At 58.3% G+C, this 24500-nt stretch overlaps 4 protein-coding genes across 4 annotated transcripts; 2 read left to right on the top strand and 2 right to left on the bottom strand.

The window, feature by feature from the left end:
* Positions 1 to 277: 277 nt before the first annotated feature.
* ARSA (arylsulfatase A) lies at positions 278 to 6071 on the top strand. Its single transcript, XM_084279337.1, has 8 exons — positions 278 to 405; positions 1384 to 1624; positions 2044 to 2262; positions 2691 to 2860; positions 3830 to 3954; positions 4079 to 4206; positions 4621 to 4723; positions 4827 to 6071. Exons 1-8 carry the CDS (start codon positions 341 to 343, stop codon positions 5126 to 5128), a joined length of 1353 nt encoding a protein of 450 aa, XP_084135463.1. The 5' UTR covers positions 278 to 340; the 3' UTR covers positions 5129 to 6071.
* A 2384-nt stretch (positions 6072 to 8455) lies between these two features.
* LOC311204956 (acrosin-like) lies at positions 8456 to 10745 on the bottom strand (the record flags this gene model as incomplete). The annotated part of the gene is made up of 4 exons (XM_084279223.1): positions 8456 to 8803; positions 9273 to 9421; positions 9697 to 9962; positions 10594 to 10745. 4 exons carry the CDS (start codon positions 10743 to 10745, stop codon positions 8456 to 8458), a joined length of 915 nt encoding a protein of 304 aa, XP_084135349.1.
* A 1616-nt stretch (positions 10746 to 12361) lies between these two features.
* On the bottom strand, positions 12362 to 20313 carry LOC311204955 (rab-like protein 2A; the record flags this gene model as incomplete). The annotated part of the gene is made up of 8 exons (XM_084279222.1): positions 12362 to 12747; positions 13043 to 13126; positions 13383 to 13480; positions 16553 to 16664; positions 17576 to 17655; positions 19792 to 19871; positions 20057 to 20086; positions 20168 to 20313. 8 exons carry the CDS (start codon positions 20311 to 20313, stop codon positions 12670 to 12672), a joined length of 708 nt encoding a protein of 235 aa, XP_084135348.1. The 3' UTR covers positions 12362 to 12669.
* Positions 20314 to 20396: 83 nt separating this feature from the next.
* On the top strand, positions 20397 to 23102 carry NME6 (NME/NM23 nucleoside diphosphate kinase 6; the record flags this gene model as incomplete). The annotated part of the gene is made up of 6 exons (XM_084267039.1): positions 20397 to 20477; positions 20569 to 20671; positions 20988 to 21027; positions 21419 to 21579; positions 21820 to 21989; positions 22839 to 23102. The coding sequence occupies 5 exons, from the start codon at positions 20397 to 20399 to the stop codon at positions 21984 to 21986; spliced, it is 552 nt and encodes a 183-aa protein (XP_084123165.1). The 3' UTR covers positions 21987 to 21989; positions 22839 to 23102.
* Between the last annotated feature and the right edge of the window lie 1398 nt (positions 23103 to 24500).

Below are 24500 nucleotides of genomic sequence, written 5' to 3'. Positions count from 1 at the left end.
GACACCGACCGGCGCCGTCCCACGGTGGACTACAATTCCCGGCATGCTCTGCGCCCGGCGGCGCGCGTCACGTGGCTGACGGCGCGGGGCTCGCGGGCTGCGTGCGTTGCTCGGCGGTGCCGGAAGTGCCCGGCGGGGCCCGTGCGGGAGCAGCGCCGCGGGGATGCGGCGCCGGGGCCTGTCCCGGGCCCGGGGCCTGTCCTGGGCCCTGGTGCTGCTGGCCGTGCGCGGGGCGGCCGCCGCCCGCCCCAGCTTCGTCCTGCTGCTGGCAGATGACCTGGGCTTCGGGGACCTGGGGAGCTACGGGCACCCTTCCTCCGACACGCCCAACCTGGACCGGATGGCGTCCCGAGGCCTGCGCTTCACCAGCTTCTACAGCAGCTCCCCGGTGTGCAGCCCGTCCCGGTACGTGCCGCGCCGCTCCACGGCCCGCGCTGGGGATGGAGAGGCGGCGAGGCGGGGCTTGGCACAGGGCGAGGCGGGGCTGCAACACGAGGGGCCCGGCGGTGTGTCCCAGCAGATGGGAGGTGGCGGTGGCAGCCGTGAGACTGCGGCGAGCCGGGTGACAGGTCCCGAGGCGCGGGGCACCCTCTGCTGAGGTTGGGCGGCACAACTGGTGCTGTGTCTGGTGTGATGTCTGTCTGCTCCTCTCTCACAGAGTCACAGAACGTTAGGGATTTGAAGGGACCTCAAAAGGTCTTCTAGACCAACCCCCCTGCCAGAGCAGGATCACCCAGACTAAATCACACAGGGACGTGTCCTGGCGTGTTTGAATCTCTGTAGAGAAGGAGACTCCCCAACCCCTCTGGGTAGCCTGGCCCAGGGCTCTGTCACTCTCACAGGGAAAAAGTTCCTCTTTATATTCCCATGGAACTTCCTGTGCTCCAGCTGCACCTGCTGCCCCTTGTCCTATCGCTGGCAAGAGCCTGGCTCCATCCTCACTCTCAGCCTTTACATATTCACAAACACTAGAATCATAGTATCCCAGAATCCCAGCCTGGTCTGGGCTGGGAGGGACCCCAAGGGTCCCAGAGCTCCAACCCCCTGCCACAGGCAGGGACACCAACCTCCAGCCTGGAGCTACACAAGGTTGCCCAGGGCCCCAGCCAACCCGGCCTTGGACACCCCCAGGGACGGGGCACCCACCCCCTCTCTGGGCAGCCCCTTCCAGCCCCTCACCACTCTCTCTGCACAGAACTTCCCCCCAGTCTCTCCTCTCCCCCTTCCCTCCTCCAGCTTCACTCCAGCCCCTTGTCCTGCCAGTCTCTGCCCTTTTAAAAAGTTGAATCCCCTCCTGTTTGTATGTTCCCTTCAGGTGATGAGGTCTTCCCCTGACTGATGAGGTCTTCCCCTGACTGATGAGGTCTTCCCCTCTCTCCGCAGGGCAGCCCTGCTGACCGGCCGGTTCCAGACGCGCTCTGGGGTTTACCCTGGCGTGTTCAGCCCCGACTCGCGGGGCGGCCTGCCGCTGCCTGAGGTCACCATTGCAGAGGTGCTGAAGGCCCAGGGCTATGCCACAGCCATGGTTGGCAAGTGGCACCTTGGGCTGGGGATAAATGGTTCCTTCTTGCCCATCCACCAGGGCTTTGACCACTTTTTGGGGGTGCCCTACTCCCATGACCAGGTGAGAGGCTTGTCAAGCCCTGAGGGGTGTTGCTGGGGAGAGTGCCTGAAAGATGGACCTTGTGTGAGAGGACATTGGTGGGTGGCTGCAGGCTGGGGAGCTGTGTGCTGGTGGGAAGCGCCCGTCTCTGAGGGGCTGTTGTGATAAGGCAGCTTTGCAGATGTGTGTGTGGGGAAGGACACCCTGTGTCACTGGAGGGAGGGTCAGCTTCTGGCTTCAAAGGAACGTCTGAATTTCCAGGAGATTATGATGTTGTGGCAGTAAAGTCCTTGGACAGTTTGAGGGTGGGCACAGACCCCTGGGCTTCTGTGAGGGGCTGCCCAGAGGGTGCCTGTAGGACCTGGTGGTGGGCCACTGTGAGACTTTGCGTCCCGTCCTGCAACGCAGGTGAAAGACCAAGTGCTGTTTGTTCTTTCCAGGGCCCCTGCCAGAATCTCACCTGCTTCCCACCCGACATCAAGTGTTTTGGGACCTGTGACCAAGGCACAGTGCCAGTGCCTCTGCTCTGGAACCAGACCATCGTGCAGCAGCCGGTCTCTTTCCCTGACCTGGCTCCACTCTACAGCAAATTCTCCCGGGACTTCATTGCTGACTGTGCCCGACGAGGCGTCCCCTTCCTGCTCTACTACGCCTCCCACGTAGGAGATGGGGAGGGCTGCGCTGGGCCCCAGGGTGGGGAAGGGTCCCTGTGTCCTGTGGGGACAGCAGGGAAGCGTCTCAGCCCCGACAGCCCCAGGACTGCTGAGCAGTCAGTACCTGCCTGGGATCACCTTGGGTTGCTGTTCCCACACCCAGGTCTTGGGCTGCTTCTCTCTGGAGCTTTGCCCCCACCCCTGGGCTGGGACTCCACCTGCTCAAACCTCCCACTCTGAGTCTCCACACTCTCTCCAGGGACTCAGCTCCTTTGTGCCATCTCTGAGAGATGCTTCTGCAGCCTGGGGAGAAGCCCTCTCTCATCTCATGGGTATTGTCACGTCCTGGCTGGGGTGCTTACTGTCCCTGGGTGAACTGCTAACCAGCTGTGGCTCTGGGAGTTTGAGTAGCATCTTCTCTGCCCTTTCTTCAGCACACACACTACCCCCAGTTTGCAAGCAAGGAGTCTGCAGGGCGGTCACGGCGTGGGCCGTTCGGTGATGCACTCCTGGAGTTCGATGGCTCCGTGGGACAGCTGCTGCAGGCGCTGCAGGAGAACGGTCTTGCAAACACAACCTTGGTGTTCTTCACCTCTGACAACGGGTGAGTGGGCTCAGCAGGGCTGACTGGGTCACTGGTGAGGTTCTGCTGCCATGAAGTGACACGGTTGTGGCATTGCCAGGTGACAGCCAGTGACCTGAAGCGAGACTCTGCCCTGTGAGGCCCCAGCTGGAGTCCTGTGTGTCCAGAGCTGGGGCCCAACACAAGGAGGATGTGGGGCTGGTGGAGAGGGGTCAGAGGAGCCCCGGGGGTGCTCAGGGGGCTGGAGCAGCTCCCCTACCTATGGAGAGAGGCTGAGGGAGCTGGGCTGGGTCAGCCTGGAGAAGAGAAGGCTGTGGGGGGACCTCACTGCAGCCTCCCCGTCCCTGAAGGGACCCCAGGAACAGGAGGGGAATGGGCTTGTTAAAGGGCAGAGACTGGCAGGACAAGGGGCTGGAGTGAAGCTGGAGGAGGGAAGGGGGAGAGGAGAGACTGGGGGGAAGTTCTGTGCAGAGAGAGTGGTGAGGGGCTGGAAGGGGCTGCCCAGAGAGGGGGTGGGTGCCCCATCCCTGGGGGTGTTCAAGGCCAGGTTGGCTGGGGCCCTGGGCACCCTTGTGTAGCTCCAGGCCTGGAGGTTGGTGTCCCTGCCTGTGGCAGGGGGTTGGAGCTCTGGGACCCTCGGGGGTCCCTCCTGACCCAGGCCATTCTATGATTCTAAGAGGTAGATGCTGCTCTGGAGTGGACCCAGTGCACAATGTGCTGCTCGTTCCTGTGGCTCAACTGTGCCCCTCCTCATATCCAGGAGCACACAGCCCAAACATGCCCCTTTGGTGTGTGTTGGGCTCTGGTACCCTGCTTGAGCATCTTGCAGATGTTGGCTTCTTCCCCTGCCCCACGGCTCCTGCCTCGCCAGGCTGAGCAGGTTGGCAGTGCCCTCGCTGGCACCGTGCCTGTCCTGGCCCCATGGCAGCCTCAGGGAAGGGTCAGTGTGGACCTGTGACAGCAGCAGTTGGTGATTCCTCTCCCTCACAGCCCCTCCACCATGCGGATGGCACGTGGAGGCAGCTCTGGCCTCCTGAAGTGTGGGAAGGGGACAACGTACGAAGGTGGCATGCGGGAGCCAGCAGTGGCTTACTGGCCAGGCCGAGTCACCCCAGGTGAGACTGGGCGCTGCTGGCTGGGGCAGGGGGGTCACGGGTGGGGCAGGCCTGGGGGGGGCAGGGGTGGGAGTGAGATCAAGTGCTTGAACCTCTCCTTGTGCCTTGCTGTGCTGGGTGACAGGAGTGACACATGAGCTGGCGAGCACCCTGGACATCCTGCCAACCCTGACTGCGCTGGCTGGAGCAGCTCTTCCCAAGGTGGCCCTGGATGGCTACGACCTGAGCCCGGTGCTGTTTGGGTCAGGGAAGGTGAGTCCTGCAGGCTGGTTCAGCTGGCACTGTCTGTGAAGGCTCTGTATGGAGCTGGACCTGTGTTCCTGATGAGCAGAACCAGCTGGAGATCAGGAGACACCCATGAGCTGGGACCTTTTGTCTCTCCTGAGCCATACACAAAGCTCCTGGCCTTCCACGGCCTGCTCTGCTCTAACACCCTAACACTGCCAAGCCACCCCTGGGGCCACAGTGGAGGGACAGAGGCCCAGGAGCTTTAAGTAGGCAGCAAAGAGGGTGCTGCTGTTAGTCAGCTCCCCCCTTCTCTGGCCATATCCTGTCTGCTGTATCAGGGCTCCTGCGTAACTCTGGAGCCTCTGCCTGGTCCTGCCTCAGGCTTTTCTCCTCCTCAGAGCTGTACAGGGTCCAGCTCACTGCTGCTGCCTCCCACAGAGCCCCCGTCAGACCATGTTCTTCTACCCGACGTCCCCCGACCCGCTGCACGGCCCCTTCGCTGTCAGGTTTGGGAAATACAAGGCCCATTACTTCACCCAAGGTGAGTGCTGCTTTCTCCTTGCATGGGCAGCTTTGTGAAGGCCTGGATGGGTCAGCTGTCCAAAGAGCAGGAGCTGAGCTACACCCAGAGGTCTCTTTTGCAGGTTCCTTTCACAGCGACACGACTCCAGACCAGGCCTGCCATGGGCTGACACCACTGACCCCCCACTCGCCCCCGCTGCTCTTCGACCTGGAGTCGGACCCAGCTGAGAACTACAACCTGATGCAGAGCAGCCCAGGCCCGGAGGTCCTGCAGGTCCTGGAGGAGATCAACCTGCAGAAAGTGCTGTTTGAGCAGCGCATGGAGTTTGGAGAAAGCCAGATCAGGAAGGGCAGGGATCCTGCCCTGCAGCCTTGCTGCGTGCCAAGCTGCACTCCCAAGCCTTCCTGCTGCCGCTGCTCCTAGCATCTCGCTGCTCCAGCCCCTGCAGTCCTACACACTCTGCCAAAACCACCAGACGCTCCCCTTGTGCCCCCCAACTAACCCAGCTCAGCCTTAGAGCCACCCCCAGCTTTGGCTCAGTGACTCTTGGGGCTGAGGTAGCGAAGGGCAGGTGGGGCAGTGAGGAGCCCTTAACCCTGCGCTGGGCATTGGACATTCCAGCTGAGGACTCGACAGAAACCCCAACTTGTTCAGTGGGACAGGGTCACCTCCAGAGCCCCAACAGCTCCTGCCAAACCATGACCAAGGGGGAGCAAAGGGCAGGCCCCATGCTCAGCTGGAGCCATGCTCTGCACCCCTGGGAGGGAACGGGCCTGGGACCTGCGGCACCGTCGTTTGCCAGGGGACAGGAGCACGGGAAGAGGAGGATGGTCCTGGCAGCTCCCGAGGTGTGGCCTTGGCAAGCAGTGCAGACTGGGACGTGCTGGAGTGGGAGCAGCTCAGGGTATCGCTCTCTGACACTTCCAAGTCCTTTGTGACTCCACATGTGGCTGAGGGTTGTCAGTCCAGGTCGTCTTGTGGGTTCTGTGGATTCTGGGGCTGGTGAATCAGCTGGGCTCCACCACAAGCCATCCCTGAAACTGGGAGGGCGTGTGTCTTCTTGCTTGTGATATAGCCCAGCTTAAAGCTTTTCTGTTTTGTTGGTGGGCACTTTTGTGGGGTTTTATATATATATTTATACACATATATATATATAATTATGGTTTTTTAGAAGGATAGAGGTTGGAAGGGACAGCTGGAGAACATCCAGTCCCCAACCTTCCTGTGCTGAAGCAGGCTCACCTTGAGCAGGTCACACAGGATGGTATCCAGGAGGGTTTGGATGTCTCCAGAGGAGACTCCCCATCCTCTCTGGGCAGCCTGTCCCAGGGCTCAGGCACTCTCACAGTAAAGAAGTTTTTCTTCATAATCAGTTTGTGCCCATTGCCCCTTGTCCTGTTGCTGAGCACCACTGAGAGAAGCCTGGCCCATCCCCTGACCCCCCTTTGGAGGGGGTCAGTGTTGGTCAGATCACTCAGTCTTCTCCAAGCTGAGCAGCCCCATCTTCCTTGACTCTGCCCTTTCTCTGCCCCTGTGTCCTCCCAGACAAGGGACTTCCTCCCTGATTATTGTTTCCCCGTGTTCATAGAATCACAGGATGTGTTGGGTTAGAAGGACTTTTAAAGGTCATCTAGTCCCATCCTGCAGTGACAGAGACATCTTCACTGGAGCAGGGCGCTCAGAGCCCCATCCAGCCTGACCCTGAGTATCTCCAGGGATGGGGCCTCCCCCACCTCTCTGGGCACCCAGTGACCCACCCCCCTCAGAGGGAAGAGCTTTCCCCTCATCCCCAACCTCAATCTCCCCTGTCCCAGTTTGACCCATCCCCCTGGTCCCATCGCTCCAGGCCCTGGGAACAGCTCTTCCCAGCTTCCTACAGGCACCTCTCAGGGACTGGAAGGGGCTGTGAGGTGCCCCCAGAGGCTTCTCTTCTGCAGGCTGGACCAGCCCAGCTCTCCCAGCCTGGCTTCACAGCAGAGCTGCTACAGTCCTTGGGTCATGTTTGTGGTTCCTCTGGACACACTCCCTCCCTGTCCTTCTTGTGCTGAGGGCTCCAGAGCTGCACATAGCACTGCAGGTGGGTTCTCCCCAGAGCACAGCAGAGGGGCAGAATCCCCTCTCCATCTGCTGCCCACACTCCTGGGGATGCAGCCTTTCCCTCAGGGCTGCTCTCCAGCCCATCACCTCCTGCCCTGGATGGATAACAGGGGTTGTCCCAGCCCAGGGGCAGGATCCTGCCCTTGGCTCTGCTGAACCTCCTGAGGTTCCCCTGGGCCCTTTCTCCATCCTGCCCAGCTCCCTCTGGCTGGCACATTGACCTCAGCACCCAGCTGAGGGTGCAACTGGTCCCACTGCGGGTGTCACCAGTAAAGAGCCCAAACAGCCCCAGGCCCAGCACAGACCCCTGAGGGACCCGCTTGTCACCGGGTCCATCTGACCTGGGGTCAGTGACCAGCACCTCTGGGTGCGACCGGCCGGCCAGCTCCTCGTGCCCTGAGCAGCCCACCCACCCACCCACCCACCCACCCATCTCTCTGCAGCCCAGAGAGCAGGGTGCTGTGGGGACCCTGCCCGAGGCCGTGCAGAGACCCAGGGGTGACATCCCGAGCTCTGCCCTTGTCCTGATGAGGTCACTGTGCTGCTGAGAGCCACCTGATCGCTCAGGCAGGACTTGCCCCTGGTAAAGCCACACCAGCTGTCACCAACCACCTCCCTGTCCCCCATGTGCCTCAGCAGAGCTTCTAGGAGGATCTGTCCATGATTCCCAGGCACAGAGGGGAGGCTGACGGGGGGCAGTTCCAGGGTGCCCTTCCTGCCCTTGTGGGAAATGGCCCTGATGGTTCCTCTCTCCCAGTCCCCAGGGGCTTCCCCTGAGCACCGCGACTTTCCAAGTACCATGGAGAGCGGCTTGGCAGCCACATCAGCCAGTTCCTTCAGGACTCTGGGATGCATCTCACCAGGTCCCACAGACTTGTGTACATACATGCTCCTCAGATGGCCATGAAACATGTGTTTGCTTAATGGGAGGGACTTGATCTCCCTGGTCCTCATCTTGTGGGCCACATACCTGATAATGGTGAGGAGAGAGGTTGCCAGCGAAGTCTGAGGGGAAAGTCTTGATAAGAACTTCAGCCCTTTCCCCTGCTGTTGTTAACAGTTCCCATTGTTGCTCACTGACAGGGGTGGTACAGTTTCTGTAACCTTCCCTTAATGGATCACCCACCTCTAGAATCCCTTCCTACCTTTCTTGGTGTCCCCTGCCAAGTTCAGCTCCAGCCACACCTCAGCCTTCCTGAAGTCATACATAATGAACTGGGGAACATGCCTGTAGTTTTCCCAGGGATTCCAGGTTTCCAAACCCCTGAAGGGATATAGTGTTTCCAAAGCTGTTGGCCAAGTCAGCTTGGACTTGAATGGCGTTCAGCCCTTTTGGGTGACTCTCCCCCTTTGCATGTGGCACATGCGGGGTGTGGAAGTCCTTGTCTTGAGCAGGAGACTGAACTGAAGCGTCAACTGTGAACACTGGAAACATCATTTATAAATCACGAGAGCCGAGTCAGCCCCAGCAAGTCAGCTGTGCACTGAGGGGGGATCGGGTGGCACAGAGCGGGCCCCTGGTGCTCAGGGGAGATCGCAAGGGACAGAGCAGGCCCCTGGCACTGGGGCTGCCTCGGGAGCAGCAGACATGGCCCCAGAAGGAACCGGGGACGGTTCCCTGCGGCCGGCCCTGGCTCCTGCTCGTCCTGCGGCTCAGGCCTTTATCCTCTTCAGCACCCGCAGGAGATCCTGCAGCAGGCGGAAGAACACCCTCAGCTTCCTGTGGGGAAAGGGGCAGGGCGCAGACCAGCCCGACGGCGTTGGCGTTGGTTCTGGGCTCTGCTGGGGCGTCGTTGGGAAGACGGGCTTTGGCCTCGGAAGAGCCGCGGTTGCCGGGCTCTGGCCCATCTGCACCAGGATCCAGTCATAGAAGTGCTGGGTGGAGGTGTAGACCCCGGGCTGTTTGGCTCTGGCACAGCCTTCGCCCCAGCTGGTCACTCCCACGAGCCAGAAGTAGTCGGTGGTGTTGTCCTTGCAGACGAGCGGCCCGCCGCTGTCACCCTGCAGCGGGGCAGAGCGGACAAAGGGGGTGTTGGCCGCCATTGGCAGCACCGCGGCTGGACCCTTGTCCCTTGGGGCGCCTGCCAGAGCTGTCCTAGCTGCACCGAAAGGCTCAGCTTGGGTGCTGGAGCCCACAGAAGCTTGTGTGGGAGGGGGTGCTGGGCCTGTGTGGAGATGGGCTCTCACTCATCTCCGCACGCTGATGCGGGATGCGTGGCAGACGGCTGTTCCCGCCTTGGGATGTGGCTCTGGGGGCTGCCGAGAGCCCCGGGTGGGCTTTCTGGGCAGGGTCTCAGGCCTCTGGGATGCCGGGGGGGCAGCAGGCGAGGAGCTGCAGCAGGTGGGGAAGGGGAGGCGAGCCCCAGCAGCAGCAGGGGCCCTGGCAGGCAGAGCAGACGCTGGGGTGCACTGGGGCGCTGACGGCAGGGCTGCTGGTGGTGCTGGGGGCTGAGTGGGAGCACGCTCCTACCTGGCAGGTGTCGATGCCACCCTGCGGATGGCCAGCGCACAGGTTGTGGCTGTGGATGGCCCCTCTGTACCACCAGCTGCTGTTGCAGAGGTTGGTGTCGATGAGCTGGACCTTGGCCTCCTGCAGCGTGTCGGGTCGCTCGGCTGTGGCTGAGCACAGAACAGAACCCATCAGCGCGCTGCCGGTTCTCCTGCCTGTCTGGGTGAAGCCCTTTGCCTGGGAGGCCTTGCCTTTCCTTTTGGAAGGCGCTGCCTCTTCTGCCTGGCCTTGGGGAATGGCTCGGGCCCACCCACCTCCCTCCCTAAGGGCACCCGTCCCCACAGCCTGAGCGGGCAAAATTTGGCCTCTGCTCGCAGAGAGCCCAACCCGCCTCCCCAGGGGCCCGAGCTGGCGCTGGGGACGCGAGTGCTGGCTGGGAACTCACATCTCTGCAGCGTGGAGCCCCAGCCGCTGACGTAGCAGGTCGTCAGCTCCGAGACTCTCAGCGAGGCGTCGGGCACGCAGGCCAGCTGGGTGTAGTTGCTGCACTGCACAGGCTGGTCCAGCTCCAGCAAGGCGATGTCGTTGCTCTGCGTGTGGGTGCTGAACTCCTTGTGAGCCAGCAGCCGCCGGATGTAGCGCACCTGGGCCTGGGGACCCGGCCGGCTCAGCCGCGTGGCACCGATCAGCACGCGCCACTTGGTGATGTGGCTGGAAGGCAGCAGGAGAGGGGGGTCAGAGGGAGAGGGGGTCAGAGGGGGCTCAGAGGGAGAGGGGGGTCAAAGGGACGGGGGGGTCAGAGAGGGAGGGGGTCAGAGGGAGAGGAGGGTCAGAGGGACAGGGGGTTCAGAGGGAGAGGGAGGTCGGAGGAGGCTCAGAGGGAGAGGGGGGTCAGAGGGAGAGGAGTTCAGAGGGTGCTCAGAGGAAGAGGGGGGGTCCGAGGGAGAGGGAGGTCAGAGGCACAGGGGGATCAGAGGAAGAGGGGTTCAGAAGGAGGGGGGGGGTCAGAGGGAGGGGGGGGCTCAGAGGGAGCGCAGCCCCGCACTGCAGCTGCCCATCACCTCCCCGCCATCCACCCGCGTCCCAGGGGACAGAGGAACGTGGCGCTGCACAGGGTGCACCTGCCCCACAGGCCTCAGGCACCAGGAATGTGGAGCCAGAGGTGGCTGGGAAGCAGCAGCACGAGCCCGGCCTTCTCCCGAGCAGCCTCTGCGCTGGGCTGGGCTGTGTCCAGGCGCTGCCGTGCCGCAAGCACATGGGGCCAGAGTAGCAGGTGGGGCTGCGGCCAGGGCAGCCGGTAGCACGGTGGGTGGGGATGTCCCTGTCCCCTGGTCCTCCTTACCTGGCATAGAGGAAGCAGTGGGCCGCTGTCAGGACCCACTGGGGGCTGATGAGGGACCCTCCGCACACGTGCCTGCGGGAGGGACGCTGGATGCTGACCATCCAGGGCCAGGCCCCTGGCTGGGCGTCCCTGCCACCCACCACGCGCGTCATGACCGGCTCGGAAGCCATGGGCCGGAGCCCGCAGGTGTCCCTGGAAACAGAGCCTGGTGAGTGTCCTGCTCGAGGGCTTGGTGCTGGTCAGGCTGAGCAGGGTCAGACGCCTTCCCTCCCTCCCTGCCCAGCGGGTGCTGCATGGGCGGCAGGGCCAGGGAATCCCACGGGGTGTGTGTCTGTGCGCCCCTGTTTCTGCTTCAGCCCCGCCGCCCAGCCGTGCCAGCAGCCTGGGCGCTGGCGAGGAACTGAGGCTCCCCTGTGGGGCCCGGGAAGCTGCGGCCTGGCCACGGGGGACACGCGGGCAGCCGGCAGTGAGTCCCAGGGCCAGGGTCGCCCCATCTCCCTTCTCCAGGAGCCTCGGGCCACTCACCCACAGCTGTCACATGCCGCCCACACAGGCCCGCAGGCGGCCAGCAGGATGAGCAGGGCGAGCACCCCCATGGCTGCCAGCAGCACCCGGCCGCAGCTGCAGGGAGCCAGGCGCGTCCCCACCGGGCAGCGGGTGCCGTGAGGTGCCCGCAGAGCCCGGGGCTGATGTCACAGAGGCGCTGGGTCTGAGTGGGGGGCAGAGAGGCCAATGGGGTGGGCGGGGAAGGGGCGGCGCGGGGGGTTCTGTCCGGGCGGGACAGGATGGGAGGCAGAAGATGGGGTGCACAGTCCCGATGGCCCCGTTGCTCTGCTCGCGGGAGGAGGCTGTGCAGGCCTGTTTGGTTAGCTGAGGCTGACGCCAGGCCCTAACCACCAGCTTGTGGGCCCTAATGCAGACCCCCAGCAGTGCCCGTGTGTCCCAGCGCACATTCCTGTCCTCTTTGTAGCCTCCCCACAACAGCCTTCTCCATCCCAGGGTGGTGTAGAGCTTCCTCCTCTCTGAGCAGATGCCCTTTCAGCCCTTTTTGGGTGACTCTGCCCCTTTGCACCCGACTAGACCGCGGCCTCATGTGGCACGTGCAGGGCATGGGAGTCCTTGCCTTGAGCAGGAGACCAACCCGAAGCATGGTCAGCTCTGAAAACTGGAAACTTCATTTATAAATAGAGCCACGTCAGCCCCAGCAAGTCAGCTGTGCGCTCAGGGGAGTTCTGAGCAGGATGGGAGGCAGAAGATCAGGACGGACAGACAGTCACAGATGCGCTGAGAAGAACAGGCAGCTCTGCTGCCCCAACAGCCCCCAGTGTGGCTCTGCGTGGCAAGTCACCCTCCCACCGCTGGGTCCCTGCAGCTGTTGGGGCTCACCTCCCCTTCCCCACCTGCTGCAGCTCTTTGCCCAGTGTCCCCACCTCGTCCCAGATGTGTGGGACTGGCTGGAAAGCCCATGCTGGGGTCCCTGCAGCCCTCAGAGCCAGTTCTCAGAGAGGCTGTGATTAGACAATCCTGGGTGTTACAGTCCACCTTATTCAGCTCTAGTTGAACTGAAAGGAGAGATCCTCCATGGTCAGAAGCGTACTGCATCTCACTGCAACAGAATGGGGGAGAAAGTGAGAGATATTCTGCATCAGAGATCACAGGGGTGGATGGAAAGGTGGTGCTGGCTGAGCTGTGAAAGCGATGGGTAGGACCACAGTGTAGGACTTGGACTGCCTTGTAACAAAACTGCAGGGAGAATTCAAGGTGAAAGCTCTATAAAAATGATCATTTATTATTTGTTTTCTCCAGTAGGTACCATTAAAGCATCTGGGTAGGACCCTTCCCTGCGGGTCCAATAGTGGCTTAGCTCTCCTGGCACGCTTTGTCTTGAAGAAGCATAGTCAACCACGTGGATACTCTCGCCCCTTCCTTGACCATGATGTGTTGTGGATAGCTGGCCCCTCTGCCCACCACCAGCGCTCTCATGGCACGAGGAAAATCCCTTTGCTCTGTGAAACCCAGCTCTAACTAGTCCCAGAAATCTAGAGTAAAGGGAAAAACAGACTCTGGGTCTGGAGCTTAGGCAGATGTGGGCTTCTTTTCAGGGCAGCCTTCTTCATCATCTGACAAATTCTCACTCTTCTGCAGGTCAAAGCTCTGAAAAGGAGCAGGACAAGGAACTGTTACAAAGCATGAAAGCAACAGCTACACCCTGATATGGTTCTTTCAAATTCAGCCTAGGGCAGCATGGGCTCCTCAGAGGGTCACCACCACACCCCTTCCAACCTAGACACGATCAGCACACAAACCCCAGGATGTCACCAGCACAAGGCAACTCTTTCCATGCCTGCAAAGTTTCACCTTTTGCCACAGACTCTGCTTTCCCTGAGGCCAAAGAGATGGATCTCTGCTAATGACTTAGGAAGAGAGCAGGGAGTCGAGCCCTTCTTACCTCCAGTTCTCGCATGACCTCGTCCATGAAATCTCCTGAGTTTTGTTTGTAAGCAACTGCCAGTTTGATAGCATCATTGAAGAGCTGATGAGAATGAGAAGGCTTGTCACTCAAAGTAAGGGGCATTGTGTTTCTGTAACATATGGAAACTCTTCCCATACCCCAAGAAAAAAAAAAAAACCAACAAAACAATTCAGCAACTACCTATAAATACCAGGACCTCACAAGCAGCCAAACAGATGTACTAACCCATCTCCTGCTCTCTATGCCTACAGCAGCCTCCATGTCCTTGACCTGTGTGGAGGTCTCACAGATCCTGAGCCACACAGCTGTGATTTACCTTCACTACATTGGTCCCATCTGCAGCAGACACGAAATAAAAGGGCAAACTGAACTTGCGAGCGAAGTTGAAGCTTTTCTGGGTCACCTTCATATCCGCTGGGGGCAGAAAAAGACCTGGTCAGTCAGAGAGCACTGGAGGCAGGATGCCAACACACACAGGAGCGGTGGAACAGATGGAGGCCACAGCCTGATTTAGCTGTCAAGGCCACCTCAGTGTAGTAACAGGGCTAGAAGACTCCTCCCCAAAAGCTGTGGGGTTTTAAAAGCAGCAGCATCAGCAAACTGTTGACGGAAAGATACACACAGAGAAAAGAGTTCTTGTTGGTTTACCCATGGTGCTTCACTGAATTATACATGCATTCTGCTGTGCTGTAAGTGAACAATCCTTTGCAGCTTAGGACATATCAATTCACTTGCTGTGCAGGAACTGAGTGTTTTCCAAGCACATCCCTAGAGTTTTGCTGTGTATCCACAGAATCTGGACATCACTGACAGTACCAGTTACATCTCTCCCTCCAGACTGGCCTTGTTTACCAGAACTCCCCACAGCCTTTATGCCATGTTACCTACATTCCTGTGAGTCACACTCACAGTGTATGACAAACTCAACTGTTAGATGCTTTACTTAGCAGGCAGTTGGGTCCAGCTACCTCCACCTTAGTAGTCCAGAGGCTTTCAGTTTTGGAATACATCTACTGCATATTTACAGGACTACTGACACAGCAGTGACAGCTCCAGGTTTTGATCGACAGCCAGTCAGTATGCCAGCACAGGAGGATAACTCCAGATAATCTGTCTTTTCCCATAAAAGCAACATCTGAAAGAGTTCAGACTCCAAATGCTTGCCAGTGAGCACTGCCCAGGCACTCGCTCCCCACCTCTTTGCAGGAAGCTGGACTGACTGTTCTGCACACTGGGCCTGTGTTAATAGCTGTGGGCCAATAATCTCCTAACCTGGGTGGACACAGCAAAGGCAAGGCAGAAGGCTGGCCTGAAGCAGCATCCACTCACACACCGAGAGCAGGATTCATCTACAACGGGGCTGTCAGCACCAAGTCTGTTTGCCTTGGACTCCCTGCACAGTCCCTGCAATCAAGGGACTCAAGAATCACTTGACTCATCCTGTAGGAAAGGCTTTTTTTTAGGCAAAATGAATCATGCCCCAAACCACACAACTGAACCAAGTGAACTTGCATGGAGTACAGTGGGAGTGCAGACAGCTCCCTCGGGGACATACACCTGTTCACAGCTGTGAGTTCTACCAGGAATGGCAGCATGAAGCCCCTGTTTGACACTGGGCTTGTGTTGTGGTTTGCATGGCTGGGTGCTGGTGGAGCAGGGGGGCTGCAGGGGTGGCTGCTGTAAGGAGCAGCCAGAAGCTCTCTGCAGCCCCAGAGAGTAAACACCAGCTGAGTCAAGGCCCAAGTCGGTGCTGACCAAGGCCCAGCCCGTCAGCGATGGTCATGGCGCCTCTGGGAATCACAGTGAGGAGAAAAACAAACACAAGCAGCTGCATTCTGCACCCAGAGAAGGGAGTGAGAAGATGTGAGGAGCTGTGCAGGCACCAAGGCTGGTGAGGGGGAGAGAAGCCCCAGGTGCCAGAGAGAAAGATGCCCCTGGAGAGACCCAAGGTGGAGTGGGTGGGTGTCCCCCACAGCCCAGGGACAAGGCCCAGACCCCACCTGCAGCCCGTGGAGAGGCCCCACGCTGGGGCAGGGGGAGACAGACGGGGATGATGTGACGCTGTGGGAAGCCCACGTTGGCACAAGCTCCTGGCAGCGAAACCTGCATCCCGAGGAGAGACCGACACACCTCAGAGCAGGTCTGGGAGGGGACTTGTGACTCTGTGGGGGACCAGGCTGGAGCAGTCTGGGCCTGAAGGTCAGCAACCCATGGAAGGGAGCTGTGCTGAGGCCTGTGGTGAGGAGCTGACACCCCAACAGAAAGCACTCACATTGGAGAAGTTCATGGAGGGCTGTCTGGCATGGGTGGGACCCCACGGTGCAGCAGGGGGTGAGGAATGAATGTCCCCCCGGCCAAGAAGGAAACCAACTTGTGAGGAACTGACCAAAGACCCCATTTCCCCAGTCCCACCCCCTCCCTGTGCCACAATAAGGGGAAGAAGGGAGTGAAATCATGACTAGAGTGCAGTCTGCTAAGGAGGGAGGGGTGGGGGGAGGTGGAGGTGTTTTAAGATCTGGAGAAGGAAAACAGCTTATGAGGAACTGACTGAAACCCCCATTCCCCAGTCCCTGCCCCTCCCCGTGTCATGATGCAGGGGGAAGAAGGGAGCAAAAGGTTCTGCCCATGATACCGATCACAGAAGGATCTCTCCCTGTCCTTATCTCAACTCCTGAGCCTCTCAATATCTATTCTCCTTTGTCCAGCTGAAAAGGGGAGGGAGACCCTGACTTTGGTGGGTGTCTGGCCTCCAGCCAGGCTCAAACCACCACAACACATGGTAAAGACTGAATTGTAAGGACACTGCTTGAATAAACTTTAAATGGATCAATTTTTTATTTTTAATTGCTAGTAAAACAAAGATAAGACTTGAATGAGTCCAGAGAAGGGCAACCAGGCTGGGGAAGGGGCTGGAGAGCAAATCATATAAGGAGTGGCTGAGGGAGCTGGGGATGTTTAGTCTGGAGGAGGCTGAGGGGAGATCACACCATCACCTACAAATACCTGAAGGGAGGTTGTAGAGAGGTGGACGATGGTCTCTGCAGCCAGGGGCCAGGAGCTGGGCCGAGGGGCAATGGGCTCAAGCTGCCCCAGGGCAGGGTCAGCTCAGCTGGGAGGGCAAAGTTCTTCCCTGGCAGAGTTGTGGGGCTGTGGCACAGGCTGCCCAGGGAGGGGGCTGAGTCCCCAGCCCTGGGGGTGTTGAACAGAGGGGAGATGAGGTGCTCAGGGAGCTGGGGCAGCTCAGGATGGGAATGGTTGGACTCAATGATCTTAAAGGTCTTTTCCGACCCTGTGACTCTGTGACTCTGTAAGATATCATGCAAGGTCAGCAGAGAGCCCAGCTATCTGTTTGGTAAGATACAGCCCCGGGGGACTAATATTCAAGAACTCATCTGGACCTAACAGATGAATGACATTCTTTCTCAGCCAGGTCAGCAGAGAATCACATCCCTATTTTGAGGGGTTGAAAGAAGAAGATCCACTCACCATCGATTTTGTTGGCCACCACAATACAAGGAATCTCTGGGCGGAATTCTCTCAACTCCTTGTACCAGCTGTTCAGGTTCTTGTAGGTGACTTTCCTCTGCACATCAAACACCTTCCAAGAAAGAACAAGTTCTCATGGGGCCGGCAGCAGGACAGCTCCTGATCAGCCCCCTGAACCAAGCACAAGAACCCAGAGTTTTCCCAGGAGGACATCAACAAAGGAAGCTGGCCTTTGTTACCAAGGATGAAAGAGCAAAGAGAGAGTATCCACCAAGCCCTGAAACATGCAGCCAGCCTGTTTCTTTGCGTGATGCAGGGAGCAGTGCCTCATTTCCCTTTACATTCTTATTCTGTAGTATGGCCAGCACTCAGGAGAGCGAACAAGCACTGGGAAAGATCCCTTCTGCTAAGGAGGGCCAGAGGTGAGGCTTCTCTATTCTAAAGTATCAGGGAAGTTGACTGATGCTCATGAGTGATGAGACGTAGTGGAAAGTTTGGGCAAGAGTACAAACCAAGAGACCTAAGAGGGTCAGGAGCCAGGAAACAGGACTGCTCTCAGATAGTAAGAGTGGAGCACAAAGCATAGAGAAGCAGAAGGGGCAGAAGACCAGAGAAGAATGCCTTCTGCCCTTGCAGAACACATCCGTTTTGTGTTACATAATCCATCAGTCACATCACAGACCAAGGAAGGAATGCTCTCTCCCTTGCATCACCTCTGACAGGACTGTGTCTGCTGAAAGTACGTTTAGTTGTACTCACCATCCTACTGAAACATAGGGACAAAAGAAAATGTAGAGGAGAGCAAAGCCAGGGCATATAGAAAAAGGAAAGGCAGAAAAGAGCTAAACATACCAACTACTCTGGGTTTGTCTGGTGAGGGAAGAAAGAACAAGATAAGAAAGGTTTTTAAACCACTGGAAGAATAAGAAATAGAACATGACATCATCATGAAAAGGTCAAGTTTCAGGTGGAATGGGTATTAGTCTAAATCCCACCAGATGACAGCACAGACACTGCACTTACCATGATGCAAGCATGAGCCTTATGGTAGTAAGAGGCGTGCATGCTCTGGAACCTCTCCTGTCCAGCTGTGTCCCAGAAGTCTGAAAGACACAAAAAACAGGCTCAGGATGACACAACTGTCCCAGTTCTGGTTTCTTTCAACTTAAATCTGGGATGCAATGCCCAGTCCATCTACTCAGGGTCACAAATTAGGTTTCACCTTGCTGACATAAAACATCCCAGGGCTGAAAGGTTATGCAAACCAGGACCTTCCTTTGCTAGGTTTAGTTGTGCTGACACTAAACACTGCTAGGAACATGTCAGAAAAAAAGAAGCCATCAGTAGACGTGACTTAGGACAGTGGGACAAAGCTGACAAAGAGTGCAAAGACTGACAACCACCTGAACTCTGTCACTAGAGGTGACAGGAGAAACCATGTGATCTCTGACACAGGGGTACGCAGCCAGATCCCTGCCACAGGAAACATTCCATCTCCCTTCACAGTCAAACTGCTCTTTCCAGGGGCACAGCTCACTCTGAAATCAGGAAGGGTAAGTTAGCCTGAGACAGACAGGTCCCAATTCATTAACTGGGTATCATAAAGAATACCTAAACAGCCACCAACATGTTAATGCCTTCTTCTGTTGGTGTGCCTCAGGTAGAGATCTCCTCCCATCCTCTTGCTGGATTTACAGGCTAATATTCGTGTCTTATTTGTTGTAAAAATTTACACAGCCTCAGCTGGGAACCACCAAATGTAGTTACAAAGCTGTAGTTACACTTCTAAAGCTGTATTTACATTTCTAAAGGTAAAGTGATACTTCAGACATGCAAAGCCTGCCACTCCACCTAAAGCCGAATAAGCCACTTTCCTCAGTGGTTACTGGCACTGAAATTCAGTTCCTGACTGGATACTCTATCAGACTTGCAGGATGGTGACTTCTTAAACCCTCCAGAATACAGACAAGTACTCACTGGACCACATTTGTGTTCATTTTGGATAGTTTTCCTTCGCTTCTAAAACTGCCAGATCCTTTTGATGTGTCATTTCAGAACCCTCCCTTACAAGGGAAAAAGAGGGGCCAGTGACTGTGACCTAAAGAACGTCCCTGAATTAACATCCCAAACAATGTGGCAGCTGCCATGAGAGAACTTGCCCTGGCTAACTGAAAACACTCCCTCTTGCACTGCTGAAACTCCAGGTCTTGCCTGTCACACCCCATGTCACTCCAGAAATCAGGAATTTACCTCAGGAAAAATAAGATTCATAAAGAAATACAACACATTTTAAAGCAAACCTAACTCCACCATGTGACATTTGGCCATGGTGACTGAGCTGAGCTGAGTAGAAATTAAATGAGCAAGGGGAGTGGTAATTCTGCTCAATTAAAAATCTTCAGCCTGCCTGCTTGACAAACCTCACTTCAGGGCAGCTCTTCTCTGCAGGGTCGCTTGGGAGATCAGCATTATGTTCATGAAAGGTGAAGACAGAAGAGACTGTGGACTCTTGCAGAACATACACCAGATGAATTACTCAAACTAGAGCAAGTTACTTAATCCCTGACATGTGAATCCATATTTCCTCAAGCTGCCTTAATAATAATTGCACTTACTGGTTAAAAACCCCTCTACCTTACCTTCTATGAGTTTACCTAACATCAACTAGACTCTGTTAAATCCTTCTTGCTAAGCCAAAGCCTCCTTTGGTACCAAGTTCCTGTTGTCTGATACTCTGCCTTCTCCTTGGGAAGCTAAGCAGAGAGACTCTCATCATTAGGCCCTTTTTCCCATCTTTCAATTATTCTAACAGCTCTTCTCTGAAAACTTGATTTGGACTCAAGTGGCAAGGGTTTCTTCCAGCAGGAGGGGGGAATGGAGGGGGAGCTGTGGGGTGCAGAGCTCTGGGGGTGCAGAGAGGTGGGCGATGGTCTCTGCAGCCAGGGGCCAGGAGCTGGGCCGAGGGGCAATGGGCTCAAGCTGCCCCAGGGTAGGGTCAGCTCAGCTGGGAGGGCAAAGTTCTTCCCTGGCAGAGTTGTGGGGCTGTGGCACAGGCTGCCCAGGGAGGGGGCTGAGTCCCCAGCCCTGGGGGTGTTGAACAGAGGGGAGATGAGGTGCTCAGGGAGCTGGTTTAGCTCAGGATGGGATTGGTTGGACTCGATGATCTTCAAGGTCTTTTCCAACCTGGTGATTCTGTGATCCTGTCCCCGGGGCCCACCCGGCGCCCACCCCGCACTCACCCACGAGGACGGCCTGCCCGTCCACCCGAGCGCGGTGCTTGTAGAGCGTCAGGGCGAAGGTGGAGAGCTGCTGAGGGCGGCTGCGCCCTTGTTAAGGAGCCGACGGAGGCGCAGACCCTCCCGCGCCGCAGCGCCCGCCCGGGCCCCCCGCCGCTCCCCGGGCCGCCCGCCCGCGCCCCTCGCCACGCTCCGCCGAGCCGCCGCCTGCTGCGGGGCTGCTGCGGGGCTGCCCGGGGCGCGGGCAGCCGGCGCTCCGCAAGGATACAAGCCGTCGAGCAGGAACCTCTCCAGCAGCCTGCGGACAGAGCACCACAGAGCCGTTAGCCGCGGGGCCGCGCCGCCCCCGCCCCGGGGCCACCCGGCCGCGCCCACGCACTTGGACTTGCCCACGGCGCTGTCGCCCAGGCAGATGATCTTCACGTTCTCCTCGGCGCCGGCCGCGGCCTCACCCGCGGCCCCGGCCCCGGCCCCGGCCCCGGCCCCGGCCCCGGCCCCGGCCCGCTCCGCCGCCGCCGCGGCCATGGCGCCGCGTCCCCGCTGCTACGCGACAGGGCGGCCCCGCCCCCTTTGTCGTCACGGGCGCGACGCCTCCCGCGTGCGGGGCCATGGCGGCGCCGGCGCGGCCGCTGCGGCTGACGCTCGCCCTGCTGAAGCCGGACGCCGTGGCCCACCCGCTGGTGCTGGAGGTGAGCGCCCGGCGCCGCGGCCCCGCAGGCACCGCCCGGCCCGGCCCGGCCCGGCGCTGCCCCCGCCCAGCCGCTGCGCCTCTGCCCGCAGGCGGTGCACGAAACCATCCTCAGCAACCGGTTCCTCATCGTGCGCGCCAAGGAGCTGCGCTGCGGGCGGGAGGAGAGCCGCCGCTTCTACCGGGAGCATGCGGGTAGGCGGGCCGGGCCTCGCGGGCGGGCCGGGCCTCGCGGGCGGGCCGGGCCTCGCGGGCGGGCCGGGCCTCGCGGGCGGGCCGGGCCTCGCGGGCGGGCCGGGCCTCGCGGGCGGGCCGGGCCTCGCGGGCGGGCCGGGCCTCGCGGGCGGGCCGGGCCTCGCGGGCGGGCCGGGCCTCGCGGGCGGGCCGGGCCTCGCGGGCGGGCCGGGCCTCGCGGGCGGGCCGGGCCGGGCCGCGCTGCGCGGGGGGCGGGGGGCGAGCGCCGGGCCGGGCGGGGGCCGGTCTGCGTGACTCGGGCCGTCTTTCCCCGCAGGGCGGTTCTTCTACCAGCGGCTGGTGGAGTTCATGGCCAGGTACCTGCGGGGCTTCGCGGCGCCTGCGGACCCGTGTCGCGACCGAGCAGGGGCCCCGGGAGTCGCGCTGGAGGGGTATAGGCTGCGGGGGCGGGGGCGGGGGAGGGTCGGGAGCCGTCTCAGCGGTGACAAGGGTACTCGGTGGGGCGGCATCCCCCGAGGGTGTGGGTGCCATCACCCTGAGCAGGAGGAGTTCAGTCGTGCTGTTGCTTTGCCTCCGAGCCGTGGTCTCGCTGCCCAGTGTTACATGGTAGGTCTGTGTCCCTTGCTGGGAAGCACAGCTCGGGTTTGCACTTCTTTGCTGCGCTGCACTTGCCACATTTATAAGAACAAAGGAGCTGTGTCCTTTTGTAACCATGTCTACTTCTGCTCCTACCCGGTCCTTTTCTAGTGGCCCCATGTGGGCTTATATCTTGGCTCATGAGAATGCTGTTCCTCTCTGGAGATCCCTGATGGGGCCCACTAAAGTGTTCAGAGCCCGAAATGATGTTCCAGACTCCATCCGAGGATCTTACGGCCTCACTGACACCAGGAACACCACTCATGGCTCAGGTAAAACTCCCCTTCTTGGCTGAGTGTTGTGCAGAGGCTGGAGCCTGGGGAGACAAGATGGTGTTTGTCTGCCTTTGCTTGCTTTCCATTCTGGGAATCAGGTTATTTCTTCACTTCTGCAGGCACCACTCTCACATGTCCTGCTGCGACTGAGCCTGGCTCTTTACAGGCCATGCCCTTCCCTTTGGAACACAGCACATATCTGCATTTCTCATCTTCTTTTCCTCGGTTCTGTAACAGATTCACCAGCATCAGCCAGCAGGGAAATTGCTTTCTTCTTCCCAGAGTTCAACGAACAGCTCTGGTACCAGCATGAAGAGCCACATCTGCGCTGCGGGCAGGTGTATTACAACGCAGAGGAGCGTGTTCACTGCCTGTCCAGGGGTGAAGAAACACAGCTCACCTGAGGGGTATGGCTTGCAGATCTAGAAGTAGCTTCTAGGCACACTGCTTGGGGCAGCCCCACAACAAGACACAGAGCTGCAGCCTGTTTTAAGGAGTGTGGGGGAAGGAAAGACCAGATGTTTATTAAGCTGCACTACCTGGGATGCTGTTACTCCTGCATCATGCAGGACCTGGGGCGTTTCTGGAATAACTAGTGTACTCCAGCTTGATGCAGAGGTGTAGCCATGCACCTCACTGGTCCCTTGTGTGTTTATTTGGATACAAGCAGTACAGCCGAGCTCATCAGAGGGCTAGGTAGATTCAGCATTGCTAATTCCAGTTAGGATATGATTGATTTTGCTGATAGCAGGCCTCAGGTTCTTAACATTTTCTCTGCTCCCACAGTACCTTAAGCAGAAAAGAGAGGGGAAAGAATATGGAAGAATGCAGGGGTAAGCAGGGCAGTAGTAACTCTCTTGCCTTTGCTTCCCTGGATTCAAGCTGAGAAACAAGGTTGTTTTGTCTTGCATCATGATTCATATCTGAAACGTGGAGCACACAGCCAGAAGCTGTTCCCCAGAGGAAAACAGCATATCCAGTTGATTCAGTGTGGTCTGGGCTGGCAAACCTGCAGCAGAAGTTCTAGGGGGAAGCTGCAGAAGGGTGTGGAGTAACACAGTGAAAGATCTTCTATTTTGTGCTCTTGGATTGCTTGGGGCATGAGATCAGAGAGGGTAGAGCAGAGGGGGCAATCCCCTCCCTGTCCCTGCTGCCACCCCTCTGCTGATGGAGCCCAGGATACCATTGGCCTAACATCAACACTTCTGTTCCTTCCTCAGTGTTCCCTGAGACTGAATGCAGCTGTTCTGTTGCAGGTACAGACCGAAAGGATCTGTGGAGTATTTCTGCAGTTGGCATTGGCTTTTCACCAGCAGCATCTTAGTGGTGGATCTGCTCACGATGGACTGTGCACTTATACAGCTCTGAACTCTTGCTGCTGTAAAAGCTGCTGTCTTACTGATTCCCTGAGTTTCTCTTAAGTGTGTTTTTCTTGTGACTAATTTTTGTAACCTTTATATTGTGCTTTCTTTTTTGCATATGAACTTGGGGTGCCATTAAATGATATTTGCCAGCTGACACTCCTCATTTTAAATGTGTTTGGGGTTTTTTCTAGTCACTTGCAGGGGGAGAAACAGACCCTTTGAAAATTCCAGGCAGGAGTAACACTGGCTTAGTGGTGTGTTGTTTTCATAGAATCACAGGTGGGAAGAGCCCCCAGAGCCCATGGGGTCCCACCCCCTGCCCAAGCAGGGTCCCTAGGACAGGGGCTGGGATCTCTCCAGACAAGGAGACTCCACACCCCCTGGGCAGACTGTCCCAGGGCTCCCTCACCCTCACTGGGAAGAAGTTCTTCCCCACATTGGGGGGAACTCCCTGGGCTCCAGCTTGAGCCCATCGCCCCTTGTCCTGTCCCCACAGACACTGAGCAGAGGCTGCCCATGGCCCCTGGGTCCCACCCTTCAGCTCTTGATACCCAGTGATCAGATCCCCTCTCAGGCTCTTCTCTGCAGGCTGAACAGCCCCAGCTCCCTCAGCCTTTCCTCCCAGGGGAGATGCTCCAGCCCCTTCAGCATCCCTGTCCCTCCTCTGGACTCTCTCCAGGAGATCCCTGGCTGGTTGATCCCAGGGAGCCCAGACCTGGACACAACACTCCAGGTGGGGCCTGAGCAGGGCAGAGCAGAGGGGGAGGATCCCCTCCTGTCACCTGCTGCCTACTGTTCTGATGCCCCCAGGATCCCTTTGGGTCTCTCAGCCCCCAGGCCACACTGCTGGCTCATGGCCACCCTGTCACCCACCAGGACCCCCAGGTCCTTCTCAGAGCTCCTCTCCAGCAGGTCACCCCCAGAAGTTTTCACAGAGTAACTATCAGATCACAATCACCACTACTTAGAAAGCTGCCAGTTGTTATGTGTGTGTTGGCATTTCTGTGGTCCACCAGGACTGTCAGAACTGAGCAGAGTATTTACTTTTTAATTCTAAAGGTGTTTGGTAAACTTACAGAAGGTCAGAGAGACTTGGTGTTGGATGCAGAAGATAGTGCCAAAAATCTTATGCAATATTCAAGGCAGGTCCCAAACTCCTCTGGCACTGGCTTCCCAGTAACGTGTCAGCAGAGTCCTGTCTCTGGCTCACAGGTCAGTGCAGGGCCAAAGGCAGACCCTGCCCCTCTCCCCTACACCCCAGAGGCATGTGCACCCTGACAAACCACCACTGCTTAACACTTGAAAGGTCTCACACAGAGTCTGGAACTCACACAGGGCTGCATGCACATCACACACCTTTTAGACAGGGGCAGCAGCTCCTGGGAAGCACCAGTGGTCCCCCAGCTCTCACCCCTCCCAGGCACCCCCAAACAAGCTGGCATGTTCCTGCACATGGCTTTGGCTGGGGGGAGAGCAATGGTCCAAGATGTTCAGAATGCTGGATGATGCAGTTCTCAGGTACCCAGCCAGTGTGTGCAAAACTAGTGATTAAAA

Source organism: Gallinula chloropus (genome assembly GCF_964237585.1).
Source record: "Gallinula chloropus genome assembly, chromosome: 1".
NCBI classification, from domain to species: domain Eukaryota; kingdom Metazoa; phylum Chordata; class Aves; order Gruiformes; family Rallidae; genus Gallinula; species Gallinula chloropus.
Note: the sequence above shows the minus strand (reverse complement) of the source record. Positions and strands in the feature narration are given on the sequence as shown.